Raw genomic sequence first — 20275 nt, 5'->3', positions numbered from 1 at the left:
ATACCACTGCCAGTTTAATCCCATCGAATATATATGGGGAATAGCAAAATAATATTACGAAACCATATTGGGCCTAATGGGTATACAGACGAAGCGGTTTGGGAAACTTGGCGAGAAGCACTTTCAATTGCAACTCCAGAAGTATGGCGGAACTGTATATACAAGTGCGAAAAATTAATTGAGGATTGGTGGATTCGTGAAAATAAAATTAACGAAATAAGCCCAATCATAATAACAATTAACGGTGACGACAGCGATGATGATGACAGCGATGGCGATGATAGTGTGAACAATAACGACTAAATCATTTTAGTAAAAAAAATTGGTACGTATATTGACTTAATAATATTTAGCATTTTACTTAAATATTTGATGTTTACATAATGCCCTGCTGTAGGATTTCCGGATCCTTTTCAAGGCGTGATTTGTTTGAAATCGAAACTATTTGTAGATATTGTAGGTACATACGTAATATTATAATATTGTTTTTAATAATTTTTATTTACGGGAAAAATACCCCATTATACATATAAACTATAAAATATACATGACTAACATAGAAAACATGCGATCTGATAAAAGAATAAAACAAGCTCAAATTAGTTTACAATGTCATATAAACGCTTTTTACACGCGTCAATTAACTTTAATTTAAAAACATCCAACGTCAATATATCACTTAAATTGATTGTGACTTTATAGAAAACCATTTTAGAGATTAAATTAAAACATCAACAATACAGCAACGTTTAGCCTTCTACCTTTTATAAGTTATAATTTGTTTTATTTTTATTATATTGATATTCATGCAACAATTAATATTAGGTATATTGATTTTTGGCTACGGATAATGAACTGTTATAAAGAATCACGAAATTATGTCGTTTAGGCTTCTGAGGCTATACAAACACCTAAAATTTAAAATTATTTGATTTATATAAGAACCTCCTCAAATAAAAAATTACTGCGCCCATGTGTAAATAGTTAAACTACAGCGGACCAGTAAATTCGTTCATTTCTTTCTTAATCCATGACCGGCGTAAGTCTACCGAATAGACTTTAGCTTCAATTTTCATACTTGACTTTAGATCCATCAGATACTACTGGTCAATACGTTTCAAACTTATGTTTACTGATCAAAATTGGTTAAGCCGTTTAGAAGTTTTTAAGCTACAAAAGTATAATCCAATTTACGATTATTCCCGAAATGGTTTATGTAGTTGTAGTGGTTACGACGCTAAATTTGATCTGGCAACGGGCAATCCGACTTCATTTACCGGCCATCTCAATTTTTTTTCAATCTATTTCGAATAAAAAAAAAATCTAGTGTACATTCGATGGACACTAGATCATTTGGGAGATAATGCAACAAAGGTGACCATTTATAAAGCTTGACGTGTAATAGAGGAATTGAATTGCATTCAACTTCATACATTTAATTTATAAATAACTTTGAAAAACTCCTGATACAAGAATAAAAAACCGCTAAACGCCGTAAAAATGAGTGGCGCATAAAGTATTCCAGCTACAAAAGATCTGATATGAATATTACGTGGCGCGAAAATGGATTTTCATTTGATGCAAAACAAAATTCTAGTTTTATTTTAAAAGATTTTTCCATAATATTTGCTAAATTTGAAGTAAACGCGCCACAAAAGAGTTTCAAAATTCAAACTGTATCAAAGTTACTCTTTTGTGGCGCGTTTACTTCAAATTTAGCAAATATTATGGAAATATCTTTTAAAATAAAACTAGAATTTTGTTTTGCATCAAATGAAAATCCATTTTCGCGCCACGTAATATTCATATCAGATCTTTTGTAGCTGGAATACTTTATGCGCCACTCATTTTTACGGCGTTTAGCGGTTTTTTATTCTTGTATATATTAATACAGACCGGATTTATCACATCAACCGTAACATAGCCATCATAATACTAATAGAATATACGACTGTTTTGGATTATCGCGACAACGAATATTTTAGTGTGCAACATAAGAAGTACGAAAGTATTTTGCTATAATAATTACTTCAATAAACAAAAATATAATTTGCAATTTACTTTCGTTCTTCATATTTTGCACAGTAAAATGTTCGTTGTCGCGATAATCCAAGAGGGTCGTATATTCGTGGAATAGGGTATATCAGTATTATGAATCATGTAATGAAAATTTGAAGAATATTGCACTCGAGACTTACACAACACAATACAAGTACAACTAAGCGAAATACAGTTTTGTTTTCACAACGAAAATAATTAGAAATTTTCTTTCACTTGTGTTTCTCCAGAATCTGGTCATCGCGTTTCTGCTACAAAATTTTGGATTCAAAAAGTGTGCAGAATGGTGGATAAAAAAATGGAACGTATTAAATAAGCTCTGAAAGACGTATGTGGCGCCCTCTGGGTAATACATCAATTTTGGTGACGAATTTAGATTTCTCGTCCCAAAAAACCCCCGCTTACCAAACTTCATGTTGTTACCTCATGCCTGTCAGGTACTATTCAAGAATAAATAAAATAATAGTTTAACTTTGACACCCTGTATTTCGGTTATTATCAACTTTCGTACTAAGGTAAGTTAGCTTAAATCAACCTATTTTAATTTCAGAAATCTAAGAATAAGCTATGGTCCATTCTTTACAAAACACCCTGTATGGGTCTGAAACTCCGTGGAGGTTGATCGGCCACAAAACAGCTCTGACCCCCTAGACTAATGTAAGCCTGTATACCAGTGTTTTTCAATCTTTTTGATTTTGCGACCCCTTTACAGGTTGAAATATTTTGGCGACCCCCTGGTGTCATAGCAAGCCAAAGAAATAATTTAATTAAAAACTACATACGTTAGGTAATAATATTTTCCTATTTTGGTACATAATTTATCTTTTATTCACGCGGGCCAAAAATTAAAGAACAGTCAACATTTTGCTTTGTAATTTGACGAATCTACAGGTGTTTCCGGCTGTGCACAGTTTGCAGTATTTGTGAGCTTTGAAGCAGATGCCAATATCATGGAAGAAATCTTATTTTGCAAAGCACTTCCTGCAAACACTACTGACCAGTATTTGTACGATATATTTTTAGGAAGTACTTGCAACTACAATATTGATTGGGAAAATATATCGCTATTTGTAGCGATGACGTTAAAGCTATGAATGGCAAAAATAGCGCGCTCATTGCAAAATAAAAATCGATAATGCCAAACATATCCTGGACACACTGTTTTCTTCATCGACAGGCTCTAAGGTAGTACCTTCTAATATAAATAACGTGCTCAAGGAAGTAATTAAAATTGTAAATTCTATCAAAGGTAAAGTTTTACAAGCACGGCTATTCAGAATCGTTTGTGAAGATATAGACTCGCCTTATCAAAATCTCCTTTATCACACAGAGGTCAGTTGGCAATCCAAAAGAAAGGTATTGATAAGAGTTCTGGAACTGAGATCTGAAATTGTTAATGTTCTTACAAGATGCAAAATCTAAATATGCTTACGGTTTTTCTGACCCTATTGGCTCTTGAAATTAGCATTTTGGCAGATCTTTTTAGTCACCTTAACAATTTGAACAAGAACCTTCAAGGAAGAGAAGAGAATATTTTAACAGCTAAAACTAAAGTAAAAGCATTTCACGCAAAACTGGGTTTGTGGTCAACCTCTCTGCAAAAAAAATGTTTGAGTCTATTCCATGTGTTCAGAAGATTGATAAAGATAATGCAACATACCAAAGTTTTGCAGTAATGGCTCACATTCCTTGCATTATACAGAGCTTGCATAATTTACAAGAGCAACTTTTGACATACTTTCCAGAGTTGTACTCTGAAGCTGACAATAGGCATAGATATATTCTAAACTCTTTGTTGGAAACATCAGTAGATCTGCTGATGTCAACAAAAAAATGAAAGAGTGTCTTCTAGATTTAGCAAAGTGTCGACGTATTTTGGATAAAAATAAATCACCAATATCCAGAGGGATTGTAAGGGATTGTGATGCGCAATATATAGCCTCTCCAATCAAAATGTCAACCTGTCAAAATGCCTGTGTGATGATCTTGATTCTGATCATCCGGTGCATCCTGCTTGATAACAAACGAGGCTCTGGCGTCCGAGTGATTGCCGGTATAAGCAATCCCCCCACTTACTGACCAACGACTTCGGGCGGACGAGTTGGTAAGCGGCAGGGCACTCTTTTGTCCTGGAATTTAGAAATTGATTCCGAAGGCGGAAGAACTATAAATTAGTCAACGGCATAAGGATGCAGAAAGCAACGGAGAACTACTGCATTAAAGGCCTTTTGGCACTCCTAGTTTTAACTATCATGGCTGTAAATAATTTAAGTCAAAACATTAATGATCATGGATCTCGGAACCCAAGATCCGGCAAGAGAGGACAATCTCAAGACTGCAGGGCCTCTCAGGTCGTTAATATGCGAAATCCTTGCAAAATAGCCACATGGAACGTCAGAGGCATGTTTGAGTCTGGTAAAATATATAATGCCATAAAAGAAATGAAAAGAATGCAAATCAGCATCCTCGGAATAAGTGAAATGCGGTAGCCGGGATCAGGAGTATGTGACGTAGATGGATATCAAGTGTACCTTGCCGGAAATACCGATGCCAATCACTATAATGGAGTTGCAGTCGTAGTAGCAAAACACTTAACTCAATCAGTATTAACTTATATCCCCATATCTGATAGAGTCATGCTATTAAAATTTAGTTCAAAGCCGTTCATTACCAATGTAATTCAAGTCTATGCCCCAACATCATCCAGTGATGAAGACAAATTAGAAGCATTTTACAAAGATCTTACTGATACTCTAGATCTTGTCAAAGCAGCAGAAAATACCATAGTCCTCGGAGATTTTAATGCTAAAGTCGGCAAAGGACGCTGTTTGAACATTGTGGGGGATTATGGCTTGGGAAACAGAAACGAACGTGGATATAGACTTGTTCAGTTCTGTCAAGAACACGATTTCATTATATCGAATACTTACTTTAAACTACCACCGAGAAGACTCTACACCTGAAAGTCAAATGCAGAATCAGAGGACAAAATCATTAGGAACCAAATCGACTTCGTTCTAATAAATAATCGACTTAGAAACTGCATCAAATCAGTTAAAACTTATCTAGGTGCTGACATTGGGTCTGATCACAATCCTATAGTAGCTGTAACCCAATTAAAATTAAAAAAGGTGATCAAAAAGAAGTCTCGCAAAAATATTGATACAGCCAAATTACAAGACGAGAAAGTTAAAGAATAATTCAAAAACAACTGAACGAAAATTTAATTTGGGAAAATATCGGTGAGAATGTCGATGAGGGCTTAAATAAAATCGCAACAACAGTAAAAGAAATCTGTGTGAGAAATTTACAAGGCAGGTCAAAGCTAAAAAAGCAGGCTTGGATGACAGAAGACATATTGGATTTGATAGAACAACGGCGATTAGCGAAAAACAACGAAACAATTTATAACAGCATACAAAAAGAAATTCGACGTAAAATACGTGAAGCAAAGAGTCAACATCTAGCCAAACAATGTCAAGACATTGAAGAACTTGAAAACAAATATGACACGTTTAACATGTATAAAAAAGTGAAAGACGCGGCTGGTATCTTCAATAAGAAACAAACTGCATTGCTACAAGATGAGCAGGGTAAAGTAATATTTGAAGTAGAGGACAAACTTAAAGAATGGGAAAATTACGTTACGAACCTATTCGAAGACGATAGGAGTAGTTCACCACCCGATATTACTAACTGCGACGGACCCCTAATAACACGCTCTGAGGTAATAAAAGCCGTACAATCATCAAAAGATGGCAGAGCGACTGGTCCTGATGAAACTCCAACTGAAATATACAAGCTTATAAACGATAGTAATGTTTTAGAGGCTATAACCTCGTTTTTCAATACCATTTATACCAGCGGACAACTTCCTAATGGCTGGTCTAATTCACTGTTTATAGCTCTACCCAGGAAGACAACAGCAAAAACCTGTGCTGATTATAGAACCATCAGTTTGTTAAACCATTTATTAAAAATTTTTCTGAAGGTAATACATGGTCGTATCTACAATAAATACGAGGAATACCTGGATGACACACAGTTTGGTTTCAGTAACGGGTTTGGAACGAGAGAGGCATTGTTTGGAATGAAAGTACTTGCTTAAAGATGTCGAGATATATCTGTAGACATATACTGTTGTTTTATTGACTTCCAAAAGGCATTTGATGGTGTTAAGCACTCTATATTGATCGAAGCTCTAAAAGACATAGGCTTGGCCGGCAAAGATGCTCGAATAATTGCAAATTTATATTGGAATCAAACAACATCAGTTTTAGTAGATGGTGTGGAATCACAGGCTCTTAATATTAAAAGAGGAGTACGGCAGGGATGCCTCTTGTCACCACTGCTTTTCAACGTTTACTCCGAAAAAATTTTCAGAAAAGCTCTTTCTGAAAAACAAGAAGGAATACTTGTGAACGGTGAAGTCATCAATAATTTGCGATATGCGGACGATAGAGTACTCCTAGCTTCTAGTCAAGATCTGAAAACATTATTTGATAGTGTCGTTGAGAGTTGTAGGGAGGCAGGTCTGGATATGAACATACGGAAAACCAAAATACTCGTAATAAATAAACAGCAGCATATAAAACCGTCTATATATGTAAATAAAACCAAACTTGAGCAAGTTGATAAAATCGTTTACCTTGGACAGCAACTAAATTGTAACGCAGAAAGTCACGGCGAAATTAGATCTAGGATGGAGCAGGCTAGAGCCGCTTTTAGAGGATGTCCAAGGTGTTATGTAACAGAGACTAAAATTGGCATTGAGGATCCGCCTACTTCGCTGCTACGTGTTCTCGGTCTTACTTTATGGTGTCGAGTCCTGGACTGTGAATAAAATCGATCTAAATCGCCTTGAGGCTTTCGAAATGTGGTGCTATAGAATAATTTTAAAAGTTTCCTGGGTGGAGAAGTTTCGAAACTCCACAATACTAGAACGTCTCAGCAAGACTACTGAGATCATAAAAAGCATCAAGCAGAGAAAGCTGGAGTACTTCGGACATGTAATGAGAGGTCCCAAATATAGGTTGCTACAAAATATTATGCAAGGAAAGATAGCAGGCAAACGCAGTCCAGGACGAAGAAGAACCTCATGGTTGAAGAACTTGCGCGATTGGTATGGTGTTGATACAAGCATGCTATTTAGGGTGGCAGTGAATAAAATTAAGATAGCTATGATGGTAACCAACGTTCTGAAAGGACATGGTACATGAAGAAGAAGAATATCCAGAGCTGGCAAGGGAAGCTCTTAAATTATTAATGCAATTCGCAACTTCATACTTGTGTGAACTGACATTTTCTGCAATGGTAGACATTAAAACTAAAAAGAAAAATAGACTGCAATTAGAAAATGATTTGATTAGTAACTTTTCACAAATAGTGCCACAATTTGATAAACTTAAAAAAAAAACAAACAAACACATCCTTCCCACCAAAATTGTGTTTTAAGAACCTTAACTTTTTCTTTCAGTCGGCCACCCCCCAGTAAGGCTTCGTGACCCCCCTGAGGGTCGCGACCCACAGATTGAAAAATATTGCTGTATACCATCGATGACTACATTAAATAATTCGGTGTATTACGTTTATGATTATACACCAACAAACTTATTGACTGTTTTTTTAAGTTATATGACAGTCTTTTGTATAAATTCTTTGTGATTAATCCTGTAATACATGTTCGAATGTCAAAAGAAAAATTAAAACAGTCAGATCAAAATCAATAATCTATGACTTTTTAAATTATCTTCGTAATTTTGTTAAATTTGTGTTTTTTTTATAAACTAAGTTAGTAAAACTGCTGGGGTTTATTTATATTGATATAAATTGATTAAAGAAATTATTAAATGAGCCACTCGTATAGATTTAACTCGGCACGAAATAGAGGCGATCTCCTAAACCGAAATTAAAATAACAACATTATTATAGGTCGTCTGCAGAGTTAAAGCCATACAGGAAAGGCTCCGGAGGTAACTAGATAATGTGTGGGCTACAGCAGCTCCAGCTAATGACCAGAGTGTCAGGTGATTTATTCTGGGCTCCGATTCCGACGGTATCTCCGTTTGACTGTGTTTATACCAGCACGACACAGCACACTTTGATATATTTGTGGCCTGAAATTAATTGGTGTAAACAAAGCCTGAAACCAAATTGTGCTTGGCCCATATCCTCTTCACACTTTTTATAAATTCTTATATGAATTATTTTCAGAAATAACTTAACATTTATCAGGTCGTGTTTCTGCTGAGAATTTCATTATTGGTCTGATGACTGTTTTGTAAATTCTGCCTTTCATTTCTTTTCCGATATTTTTATTTCTCCATATTATTTCTTTCAAGCAACCTGTGACTCTGTTTGCTCCATTCAGTTGATCTTCTGTTTCGAGCTTTCCATCGCTGATAGTGTGATGCTTAGATATTTGAACTCCCTCAATTGTTGAATTATCTGACCCTCCAGCTGTAATTAACATCTTAGGAGATTTGTTGTTCTAACCATTTATTTTGTCTTTTGTGGGATATTAAATGTTAAATTTATTGGCGGTTATACTAAATTGGTGCAGCATATGTTTGTAAAATTATTTTCAATTTGACAGATTAGTATTGCGTCGCCTGCCCGATCTGGATATTAGAAGAACTAATAGCCGAAGTAACTATTAAGACTTTGATTACGAAGTCTGAACCAAAGGAGGAAGGAGAAATGTAACCGAAGCGCATCGACTATGACGAATCAGAAAAAGCTAACGACCGAAAGTGTAAAAGAAACTGAAAACATAATTTTAATATTATGTAGTTTGTAGTATTGTAACATTATTTTCGAAATAACCATTTTTTTGAAAATGGAGTGCAATCCCCATTTCTATATAGACAAAAGAGGCTTTCATTTACTCTTCCGATAACTTTAGCTCCTTAATAAGGCTTAATTTTTTTTTTAAAACAAGATCTACTAGATGTAAACCTGTATACTATTATTATGATTATACACCGAACTGATTGGTAGATTATTTACGTTATATGAGTGTTTATTGTGTACATTTTTGTGACAATTTATATAAATGTTTGAATGTCAAAAGTAAAGGAAAAATAAAATCAGATCAAAATCGACATCGATTAATTTTTAAATTATCACTAATAATTACAAAAGAGTTCTATAATTCTCCCGACCCGACCCAAAGGGGAGGAAATTATGTCAATGTTTCAAGAGGGCAATACAATTCGGTAATTTTAAAAGCGCGAGTGAAATTCGGTAAGAATATTTTATGAAACTGTATTTTTAAATCATTTTAACTAATATTTTATTGATATCTTCTCCTGAATATTTGCTAAACCTGTTCATGATGTTCTCTTTGATAAGTTGTAAAACATTAATTGTCATTAATGTCAGTTAATATTCATTTTTGCCAAGCAACGAAGGCGATCTGACGTAATACTTGACGACGGGAAATTATCGAAAAAAAATATTAACATTAAAATCACAAGAGAGTGAGAATAAATTGACAATAATGCGACAATTTTTCGAAAATTTGTTTCCTGGTACTTAATAGACGCGAGAGCCCGGAGGACTCGAGTGACTATTTCCGATTGGAAACAAGTTTAAGAAAGAAAATCGAAGCATTATTTTCTTATCTATTCTTACTATTATTTTTCTCGTGATCATCTTTCAGTGCGTCACAGAAAAAAAATGCGACAGAAAAAAAGGCACGTCCGTGATTACAGACATTTACAACATTTATTCTAGTTATTCTAGTTGTCGATAGATGGCGCCATAATAAAAAAATATATTTTTAATTAGATAATAATATTACAAATATAATCTGTATAATTTATAAGACTATACAAATAAAAAAAAATACCATTTTATAAATGCAAGAAACACATTATTTGATTTGTTTTTATTCCAAATTGAAAATAAAATGTGACAACTGTCAGATTTAACTAAAATGTCATGTTAGAATAAATGTCATAAATGTGTATTATCACGGACTTACCCTTTTTCCTATCATTTATTACGCACTGAAAAATGCTCATGAAAAGGACAATATCATGTGATATTCGACAGATTATTTTTTAATACTTACACATAAACCTGAACAGAAATTGTGTCCGAAATTATAACAGAAATATTCACAGAAATTATGTTAAAGTTTCACGAGGGCAAAACAAATCGATAATTTAAGAGCTCGAGAGTAATTCGGTAAGATTATTTCATGAATAAAACTATATTTTTAAATCATTTTAACTAATATTATATTGATATTTTCGCCTGAATATTTACTAAACCTGTTTCTTGGTGTTGTCTGTGATAAGTTGTAAAACATTAGATAATTGTCATTAATATCACTGAATGTATATTTGGGTAGCAACGAAGGGCATCTGGCGTAAAATACTTCACGACGGGAAATTATGAAAAATTATCAGTAGTAATTGCACAAGAGCTATAAAATTCTATATTAATTTTGAATAAAACTGTTCAAAACCAAAATTTTATTGTAATTTATTTATGTAAGTACAAATTAGTACAATTAAACACACAGTTGTTATAAATATTTTACGGTTGAAAGTCATCACTTTTATAATTTTTAAAACATTAATTGTCATTAATGTCACTGAATGTATTTTTTCATAGCAACGAAGGGCATCTGACGTAATATACTTGACGACGGGAAATTATCAAAAATTATCAGCTTAATTTAGATTTCTGTAGCTTTCTATTGGTCAGAATCTCGTATGAATGAAATAATCGCTGTAATTTTTATTCTTGTAGGTTTTTATTGGTCATAAATGAAATAATCTCTGAAATGTTTATTTTTGTAGGTTTCTAGTGGTTAAAATTTCTATTAATGAAATAATCTTCGCTATTTTTATACAGAAGATGTTCGTTTTATAAAATAATTTAATAAAACTCATAAAATATTGAGACAAATCGATTAAAGAAATTATTAAATGAGCCCCTCGTATAGATTTAACTCGGCACGAAATAGAGGCGATCTCCTAAACCGAAATTAAAATAACAACATTATTATAGGTCGTCTGCGGAGTTAACGCCAGACAGGAAAGGCTCCGGAGGTAACTAGATAATGTGTGGGCTACAGCAGCTCCAGCTAATGACCAGAGTGTCCGGTGATTTATTCTGGGCTCAGATTCCGACGGTATCTCCGTTTGACTGTGTTTATACCAGCACGACACAGCACACTTTGATATATTCGAGGGCCTTATTAGGTCTAATTCTGCGTTAACTCAATTACAAGTGTTGGCCAAGGCGTAATTTATGTTTTGAATATACGGTTGGAGCGCATTCGATCGAAACGTCTCTAATTCTTCTCCGCTGGTGTTACACGTTCAGTTAATTATACAGGAATTATCGAAGGGAAATTAATACGTGTAAAATCGCTATTTGCGGTAATCTATTAATGAGTTTAACATTTATCCGATGAAAATGCAGAGTTAATTTTCCTTGCTATTGGCATCATAATTATAGATAAAATTTCATTATAAATTACATCGATTTTTAGTCATCATTTAAATATAGCACAGTTAAAATAATCTACGATAATAAAATAATATATTTGTCAAAATAATATACACTGCGCGCCAGAGAAAACGGGCACCCCACAAAATGGGCAATTTTTGATATTTTGAATGTCCTAAACCTGTTGTCCGAGCTAAGTGATTTTTTTTAATATGTTATAGCCTTATTATTTAATAATATCGCTGTAATGATATTGTTGCTAAACAGGTAAATTGTCATAGTATACCGAGTGTACCAATCAAACTGTGTTTTTTTCTAAAAGTTCGTAGCACCCTGTGGAATATTCTAGCATTTATAAAATACTGAGATTAAAACCCCATTATCGCTTCATGTTTTTTAGCACTCTGTTTTTTGGCTCATTCGCCTAGGTTGGATAATAAAAAAGTTAGGTAGGTACTTTAACAACTATCCAAGTTGTTCATCAGTACAGGTTGTTTCTAAATAAGCGCGACAAAGTTTAACTAAGGGGTAATTCTGCACGAAAAAATAATGACCGTTTGCTTTATAATCATATGTACGCAAATGCTTCATTTCCGAGATACGAGATGTTGAATATTTTCTTGCAAACTGAGGATTTATTTATTGCTCTAAAACCGGTTGAGATATGCATATTTATAAAGTTGGTAGGTTTTAAGAGAGATATATGACCAGACTAGATGTATGACCGATATGCACGCCAATGGTAAATATAAAATTCTTAATTGTACGTCAAAAAATGCGCAATAACTATCTCTTAAAACCTACCAAATTTCATTTGCATATCTCAACCGGTTTTAGAGCAATAAATAAATAGTCAGTTTGTAAGAAAAAAATCAACATCCCGTATCTCGGAAACGAAGCATTGGCGGACATATGTTTAAAACGGTAAAAATACATATGTCCGGTTTTACATATGTCCGGTTGCGGACATATGTAAAATAGCAAACGGTAATTATTTTTTCATGCAGAATTACCCCTTAAAGTTTGTCGCACTTATTTAGAAACACCCTGTATTGACGGAAAACAAGACTAGTTGTTAAAGCACCTAACTGTTTTATTATCCCACATAAGCGAATGAGTCAAAAAAACAGAATAGTAAGAACACTTTAAGGCGGAGATACATATGCGCTCTGCTCGGTGTGCGAGCCGCTCGCGCGCAGCGTATTCGTCAGATTAGTACGTGTTTTCAAGTGACGCACAAACGGCACGCACACGGCGCACCACGATCTAAATTCTGTCGGTTTTTCAACAAACGCTTTGATGGTTCGCAATACGTATTTGGACGGGTTTGCGAGTGGTTTGTTGGTTTTGACGCGCATGAGTTGAATATTTGTTAGTAATGGAATGGTCGGAACTGTCGGAAGGAAATTGATGTTTACCGTGGAAAATCATTATTGTGGGATCCTCAATAAAGAACCATTTAATTTAAAGAAACAACTTAAATCCGATCTTAACGGAAATAGAAGCTGAAATAAAAAAATGTACATGCGGACCTTTTTAAAAAATGTTAGTTCATTGTTGTACTAAAAATAACATGTATTAAAAATAAAATTTATTATTTTATTTGGGAATAAGCCACAATTCGAGTTTGAAATCAAGTTTACTTGACCTTTCGACTTTCACTTCGGAAATAGTTATCAATATCAAAAAAACATTCATAAGCAGATATATATTATGTGTCACCGGAAAGCGAAATAGGTAACGCACGACTTGGAGAACCTATAGTTTTCTAACTTCGTGTCTGGTGAAGCAACGCAGTTGAAACAAGCGGATATATTATAATTGTGTCACCGGAAAGCGAAAAAGGTAAGGCACAACTTGGAAGACCCAATAGTTTTCTAACTTCGCTTCTGGTGAAGCAACGGAGTTGGAACAAGCAGATATATTATAATTGGGTCACCGGAAAACGAAAGAGGTAACGCACAACTTGGAAGACCCAATAGTTTTCTAACTTCGCTTCTGGTGAAGCAACGGAGTTGGAACAAGCAGATATATTATAATTGGGTCACCGGAAAGCCAAAAAGGTAACGCACAACTTGGAAGACCCAGTAGTTTTCTAACTTCGCTTCTGGTGAAGCAACGGAGTTGGAACAAGCAGATATATTATAATTGGGTCACCGGAAAGCCAAAAAGGTAACGCACAACTTGGAAGACCCAATAGTTTTCTAACTTCGCTTCTGGTGAAGCAACGTAGTTGGAACAAGCATATATATTATAATTGGGTCACCGGAAAACGAAAAAGGTAACGCACAACTTGGAAGAGCCTATAGTTTCCTAACTTCGCTTCTGGTGAAGCAACGGAGTTGGAACAAGTAGATATGTTATAATTGTGTCGTCGGAAAGCGAAAAAGGTAGCGCACATCTTGGAAGAGCCTATAGTTTCCTAACTTCGCTTCTGGTGAAGCAACTGAGTTGGAACAAGCAGATATATTATAATTGGGTCACCGGAAAGCGAAAAAGTTAACACAGGGCTTGGAAGAACCTATAGTTCTCTAATTTCGTTTCTAGTGAAGCTACGCAGTTGAAACAAGCAGACACATTACAATTGTGTCACCGGAAAACGAAAAAGGTATCGCATGACTTGAAAGTACCTATAGTTCTCTAATTTTGTTTCTGGTTGTAGGAACAAGCAGATATATTATGGTAGGGGAGCAAAGTATGCTAAATGTGCAGTCACTCGAGCGCTTTGGCGACCTATTGGGTTGTGATTATTAGGTCCTAAAACCAAAAAAGTTAAGTAAAATTTTCCATTTTAGTGGGGACTTCCCATTTTTTAATTTAATTTTCCATTTCCAACAATTTTTTTTCCGATTATAGCGCCATCTATCCATAATTCAAAAAAATGTTTCGAATAAGAGTTGTTTATTTTTATACAAACAATCCAAATCTGCAATAAGAAATGGGGTCTACCATTTAAGATTTTAAAGTAACCCCCACCTCACCTCCGTGGGGGGTCGTGTTTGGAACCATTCGATAGATTTTTCAAAAACATTGATAAAGTGTATTTTGCAGTTTTTCGATATGATGTTTATTTTGCGAAAGATCGCGGGATTTGTATTTAAAATTTTAAATTTACCCCCCACCCCTCTCCGTGGGGGGTCAAGTTTGGTATTTTTCGATAGATTTTTGAAAAATATTGAACACGTAGTTTTTAGTTTTTCAATCTGACGTTTATTTCGCGAAATATTCGCTTTTTTTTTGTGAAATTTTTGACTCACCCACTTCCGTACGTCCCGCTCAAATCGTCATATTTTTGAAATATAGACTCTTTTGCATGTACTTAACTTACCTTATCTTAATCTGACAATTTCGAATATTTTAAGGATAGATTTTTTTTCGGGCCCCCCCGAACGAACTCCCCTGTGTTAACAGCCAATATATGGTGGAGGTACATCTGCAGGGTACCACGTTTCTCCCCATATGATAATCTGACGCGCTCGAGTAACTGCAAAAATCCCCGCTTGGGCTCCCCTACCATTATATTTGTGTTGCCAGGAAGCGAAAAAGGTAGTTCCCGAAATGTTCCCAAACTGTGGCTTATTCCACATAAAATAGTAAATTGCATAAGATGACACAAGAAAATAGTTTCAGAACAATACCAAAATACGATGTAGTAGAAGTACAGGACAGAGACATGATTATCTACAATTACTAAACGTTCGTAAGTTTCCTCTGGATCGTCAAAATGAAAAATTTTAACGAACAATAAACGCGCCACGAACGCGCGGCGCACACACGGCGCGGAGTTCGCGGCGCGGATATGTATTTCCGCCTTTAGGCTATACTTGGGTTTTAATTTCAGTATTTTATAGATGCTAGAATATTCCACAGGGTGTTGCGAATTTTGAAAAAAAAAACACAGTTTAATTGGCACACCCGGTATACAATGACAATTTACCTGTCTAGTAACCATATTATTACAGCGATAGTGTTAAAAAGAATAAGGCTATAACATATTAAAAAAATCGCTTAAATCAGACAACAGGTGTAGGAAATTCGAGACATCAAAAATGACCCATTTTGTGAGGTGCCCGTTTTCTCTGACGAGCAGTGTAGGTACAAGTACAAAAATCTATACGATGAGTTCGTCACCAAAGAAGATAAAAGGTAGACTTGCAAAAGTATTTTAACGTAAAGCAAAGAAAAGAAAACAATTTAATTAGATTAGAAGTATCTGGTTTAGATTAGATAAATCATCATCATCATCATAATCAGTAACGTTACAGCTCTTTATGAGCCGCAGCCTTCTTCAGAGCAATCCTCCATTCGCCCCTGCCTCTAGCAACTCTTCTCAGACTACAAAAAATGTGGAAAATCCTAAGGTTTCATGGGATACCACTAAAAATCATAAACCTAATTAAACTTTTCCATAAAGGATACAAGGCCAAACTGGAATATTCAGGTGAAGTAACAGAAGAAATAGCCATAGAATGTGGAGCTAAACAGGGTTGTGCACTATCCCCTACCCTAATTCTTAATATGAAAGATTGGCTAATGAGAAAATAACTGACCATCGAACAGGCATCCGACGGAACCTATTCGAATAGTTGAAGGTCTTGAATTTGCGGATGACATCTGCCTGCTAACTGAACACCGAAACCATAAGCAAACAAAAATTAACAATTTGTAACCGTACTCCGTACTAGTTGTAACCGTACTAAAAATAATAACCACCTAAATAATAAAACAATGATAAATCGAGAGTGCAAAAAAGATATACAGACAAGAATAAAAAAGGTTCAACATACATTCAACGATTTAAATAGAATTTGGTAAACCAACGAAATTTCGGAAACAACAAAAATTAAAATCGTTAATAGTTGTATCAAAAGTATACTAACATGAAAACAGGACGAAACTACAACTAAAAACTGCAAACTTTTGTAATGGTAGGGGAGCCCAAGCGGGGATTTTTGCAGTTACTCGAGCGCGTCAGATTATCATATGGGGAGAAACCTGGTTCCCTGCATATGTACCTCTACCATATATTGGCTCTTAACACAGGAGAGTTTCATTAACGAAGGGCCCGAAAAAAAAATCTATCCTTAAAAAAACTCGAAATTGTCAGATTAAGATAAGGTAAGTCAAGTACATGCAAAAGAGTGTATATTTCAAAAATCTGACGATTTGAGCCGGGCGTAAGGAAATGGGTGAGTCCCAAAGTTTCACAAGAAAAAAAGCGAATATTTCGCGAAATCAATAACAGATTGAAAAACTAAAAAATATGTGCTCAATATTTTTTAAAAATTTATCGAATGATATCAAATACGACTTCCCACGTAGAGGAGTGGGGGGTAAATTTAATATTTTAAATACGAATCCCGCGATATTTCGCGAAATGAACATCAGATCGAAAAACTGTAAAATACACTTATTTAATATTTTTAAAAAATCTATCGAATGGCACCAAACTCGACCCCCCACGGAGGTGGGTTGGGGGTTACTTTAAAATCTTAAATAGGAGCCCCCATTTTTTATAGCAGATTTGGATTCCTTACGAAAAAATAAGTAACTTTTTAAACTGCCCTTTTTAAAATGTTACTTAACTTTTTTTGGTTTTAGGACCTACTCTTCACAACCCAATAGGTCTCCAAAGCGCTCGAGTAACTGCACATTTAGCATACTTCTCTCCTCTACCATAAACAAATCTTTAAAAAATCCTGAAAATACACTAGCTCAACAGAATAACTAATACAAAACTATGAAAGAGAACAAAGCAAACTAACATTATTTACTACAGTCAAGAAAAAAAAAAATGAAAACTAATTGACCATACTCTAAGGAAAGATCAAAGTAACATAGCACTTACATACCGAATGACATAGCGAGACAAGCACTTGAATACCAAACAGAGTGGAAAAGAAAAATATGAAGACCAGACAACAGCTGGAAAAGAACTTCAACACGAGAGGACACAAAAAATTGGACTAAGATGGGATAAACTCAAAAACAGAGCAAGAAATAGAAGAGATTAGAAGGAACTAGTATCCAGCGAATAAACAAGAAAAAAGACGCGTTGACCCTGTTAACAGCAATCTTACACTTTTGACGAAGAAACGCCCAGAAATACTCCACAAGGAGGGATGGAACTAGAGAGATATATCTGAGATTACCTTATAATTGGGAAAATAGGAGTGTCACTATCGCACAAAATAAAAATGACGATACCAAACCACCTATTCTTGAAGCGGAAGTAGAAGCTGCTATCTATAGTATTAAGGAAGGAAAAACTGCAGAATTAGACTAATTGGCAAAATTTTTGAAAATTATAGACAAAGACGCAGTAAATAGACTTACCTTGATATTCAACAATATAAATCAAAGGGAAAAATATAGTACCCCAACAGTGGCTTAGATCAACTTTATTAACAAAACCAATGCAAAAACATGTGAAGACTATCAAATAATAAGCCTTATGAGTAACCCTCTAACAACATTTGTAAAAACTATACGTAAAAGAATTTGTAAAGTCACAAAGACTAAACTGCCTTATTCACTTTTAAAGAATGCCAGATAATCGAGCTGTAAAAGTAACCCAGATATGGAAACCCCAAGGAAATAAAACAAGATGAAGACCCCATAAAAATGGATCGACGAAGACGACGCAGAGGAAGCTCTTAAATCCATGAATATCAGGCAGTGGCGAACGAAAGTATCCGACAGGGCAGAATGAAAGAACATTGTTAACCTAAGTACACGCCTGGCGTGCCTTATACACCACAAGAGAATACACCTAAAAACAGCGATTTTTTTTGAAAAAATAGGCTTACTTAGTTGTTTTTATAAACCTTATTCGGCATCAGCGAATGCTTGGAGTTCCTTCTCAGTATAGGGCAGTCAATAAGAGCAAGAACAGGTTATTACCTCCGAATTCTATCCTACTGCATGGATTTTAATGAAATTTTAGGAATAGCCTGAAAATATCTCCTTATTCAAAGTCTACCCTATGCCGATGTGTGCTTTTGTCTTGGGGCTGTTCCCACTCCTTCCCTTGGGTGAAAAATTTTTTGGTTAAACAACTACGGAAGTTCCTAGAGAACCTAATTCTAAGCAAAAATTGTTCTATAATTTTTTTTCGAAAACTCAATACTTTTTGAGTTATTCGTGGTTGAAAATTGGCCATTTTCATTGAAATATAACACTTTTTCAAACGGTTTTTTGCGAATACCTTAAAAACAATGCATCTAACTAAAAAAATTATATAAAACATTTTTGTAGCTCATAAAAAATCAAAGAGATTTTTCCCTTCTTCAATCTTCTAGTTATAACACAAAAAGAGATATGGTAGGTAAAAAGATATTGTTTTTTGGTGCATGCTCAAATCAGTGTATTCAACTTGAAATAAGAGAGAAACGGTTGATTTTAGGTGTATAATGCTACCAATACCTTTTATTTTGCTTGAAAAGTCCTTTCAAATATGCAATATTAAATGTCGATTACATTTAAACTAAGCGAGATATGCTGCAAAAATTGTTGACTAACGAATTTTAAGAAAAAAATTGAGAAGTATATTTAACCCCTTATCCACAAGAATTTAAATGCATCGTTTTCCTTCTACAATACATTTTACTACAGTGTTATTTTTATGTTGAAAAAGTTGAGCATGTTTAAAATGAATGGTTTTTGAAAAAAAATAAGATCAAATTATAGAGCGCATATTTAAATTTTCCTAAAAATCATCCTTTTTCTCCATGTAACTTGAAAATGACAAGAGATACTGTTATAGAAATTAAATCAAAATGTTTATCTAGAAGAAACCTAAATTTTTATACGGCAACTCTTATCATTTTCGAGTTACATGGAGAAATAGGAAGATTTTTAAGAAAATTGATCTTATTTTTTTCAAAAACCATTCATTTTAAACCCGCCCAACTTTTTGAACATAAAAATAACACTATAGTAAAAGTATTGTAGAAGAAAAATGATGCATTTAAATTCTTGTGGATGAGGGGTTAAATATACTTCTCAATTTTTTCTTAAAATACGTTAGTCATCAAATTTTTTACAGTTTATCTCGCATAGTTTGAATGTGATCGACATTTAATGTTGCTTAGTTTATAGGTCTTTTCAAGCACAACAAAAGTTATTGGTAGCATTATAAACCTAAAATCGACCGTTTCTCTGTTATTTCAAGTGAAATACACTGATTTGAGCATGCACCAAGAAAACAAGTTTTTTCACTTACCATATCTCCTTTTGTGTTATAACTACAAGATTCATAAAGGAAAGAATCTCTTTGTTATTTTATAAGCTACAAAAATGTTTTATATAGTTTTTTTAGTTAGATGCATAGTTTTTAAGGTATTCGCAAAAAACCGTTTGAAAAGGTGTTATGTTTCAATGAAAATGGCCAATTTTCAACCAGGAATAACTTACAAAGTATTGAGTTTTCGAAAAAAAAAAAATTATAGAAGAGTTTTTGCTTAGTATTAGGTTATCTAGCAGCTTCCGTAGTTATTTAAGCAAAAAATTTTTCACCCTCGAGAAGGGGTGGGAAATGCCCCAAGACAAAAGCACACATCGGCATAGGGTAGACTTTGTTTCTTGGGCTATTCCCTACTTAATGTGAAAATATCACGTAAATCGATATAGTAGGATGGAATTCGGAGTCGCATACCCTCATTGACTGCCCTAGTAAGTCAATTGGGATTTCTAATTGGAATCTGATCCATTGAAAAATAAAATTACTAATAAAATTTTTTTTGAAATA

The 20275-nt window shown here is 34.3% G+C and overlaps 1 protein-coding gene across 1 annotated transcript in view; it reads right to left on the bottom strand.

Annotated features, from left to right (window-relative positions):
• Nucleotides 1-885: 885 nt before the first annotated feature.
• The window catches only part of LOC126886235 (uncharacterized), a 55169-nt gene continuing 35779 nt past the window's right edge, over nt 886-20275 (bottom strand). The window contains exon 2 of the mRNA XM_050653099.1: nt 886-911. Coding sequence (XP_050509056.1) covers nt 886-911 — 26 coding nt within the window. The remainder of the gene's footprint in view (nt 912-20275) is intronic.

This window comes from Diabrotica virgifera, chromosome 6, assembly GCF_917563875.1.
Source record: "Diabrotica virgifera virgifera chromosome 6, PGI_DIABVI_V3a".
In the NCBI taxonomy this organism is placed as follows: domain Eukaryota; kingdom Metazoa; phylum Arthropoda; class Insecta; order Coleoptera; family Chrysomelidae; genus Diabrotica; species Diabrotica virgifera.
This window is presented reverse-complemented; position numbering and strand designations above follow the sequence as displayed.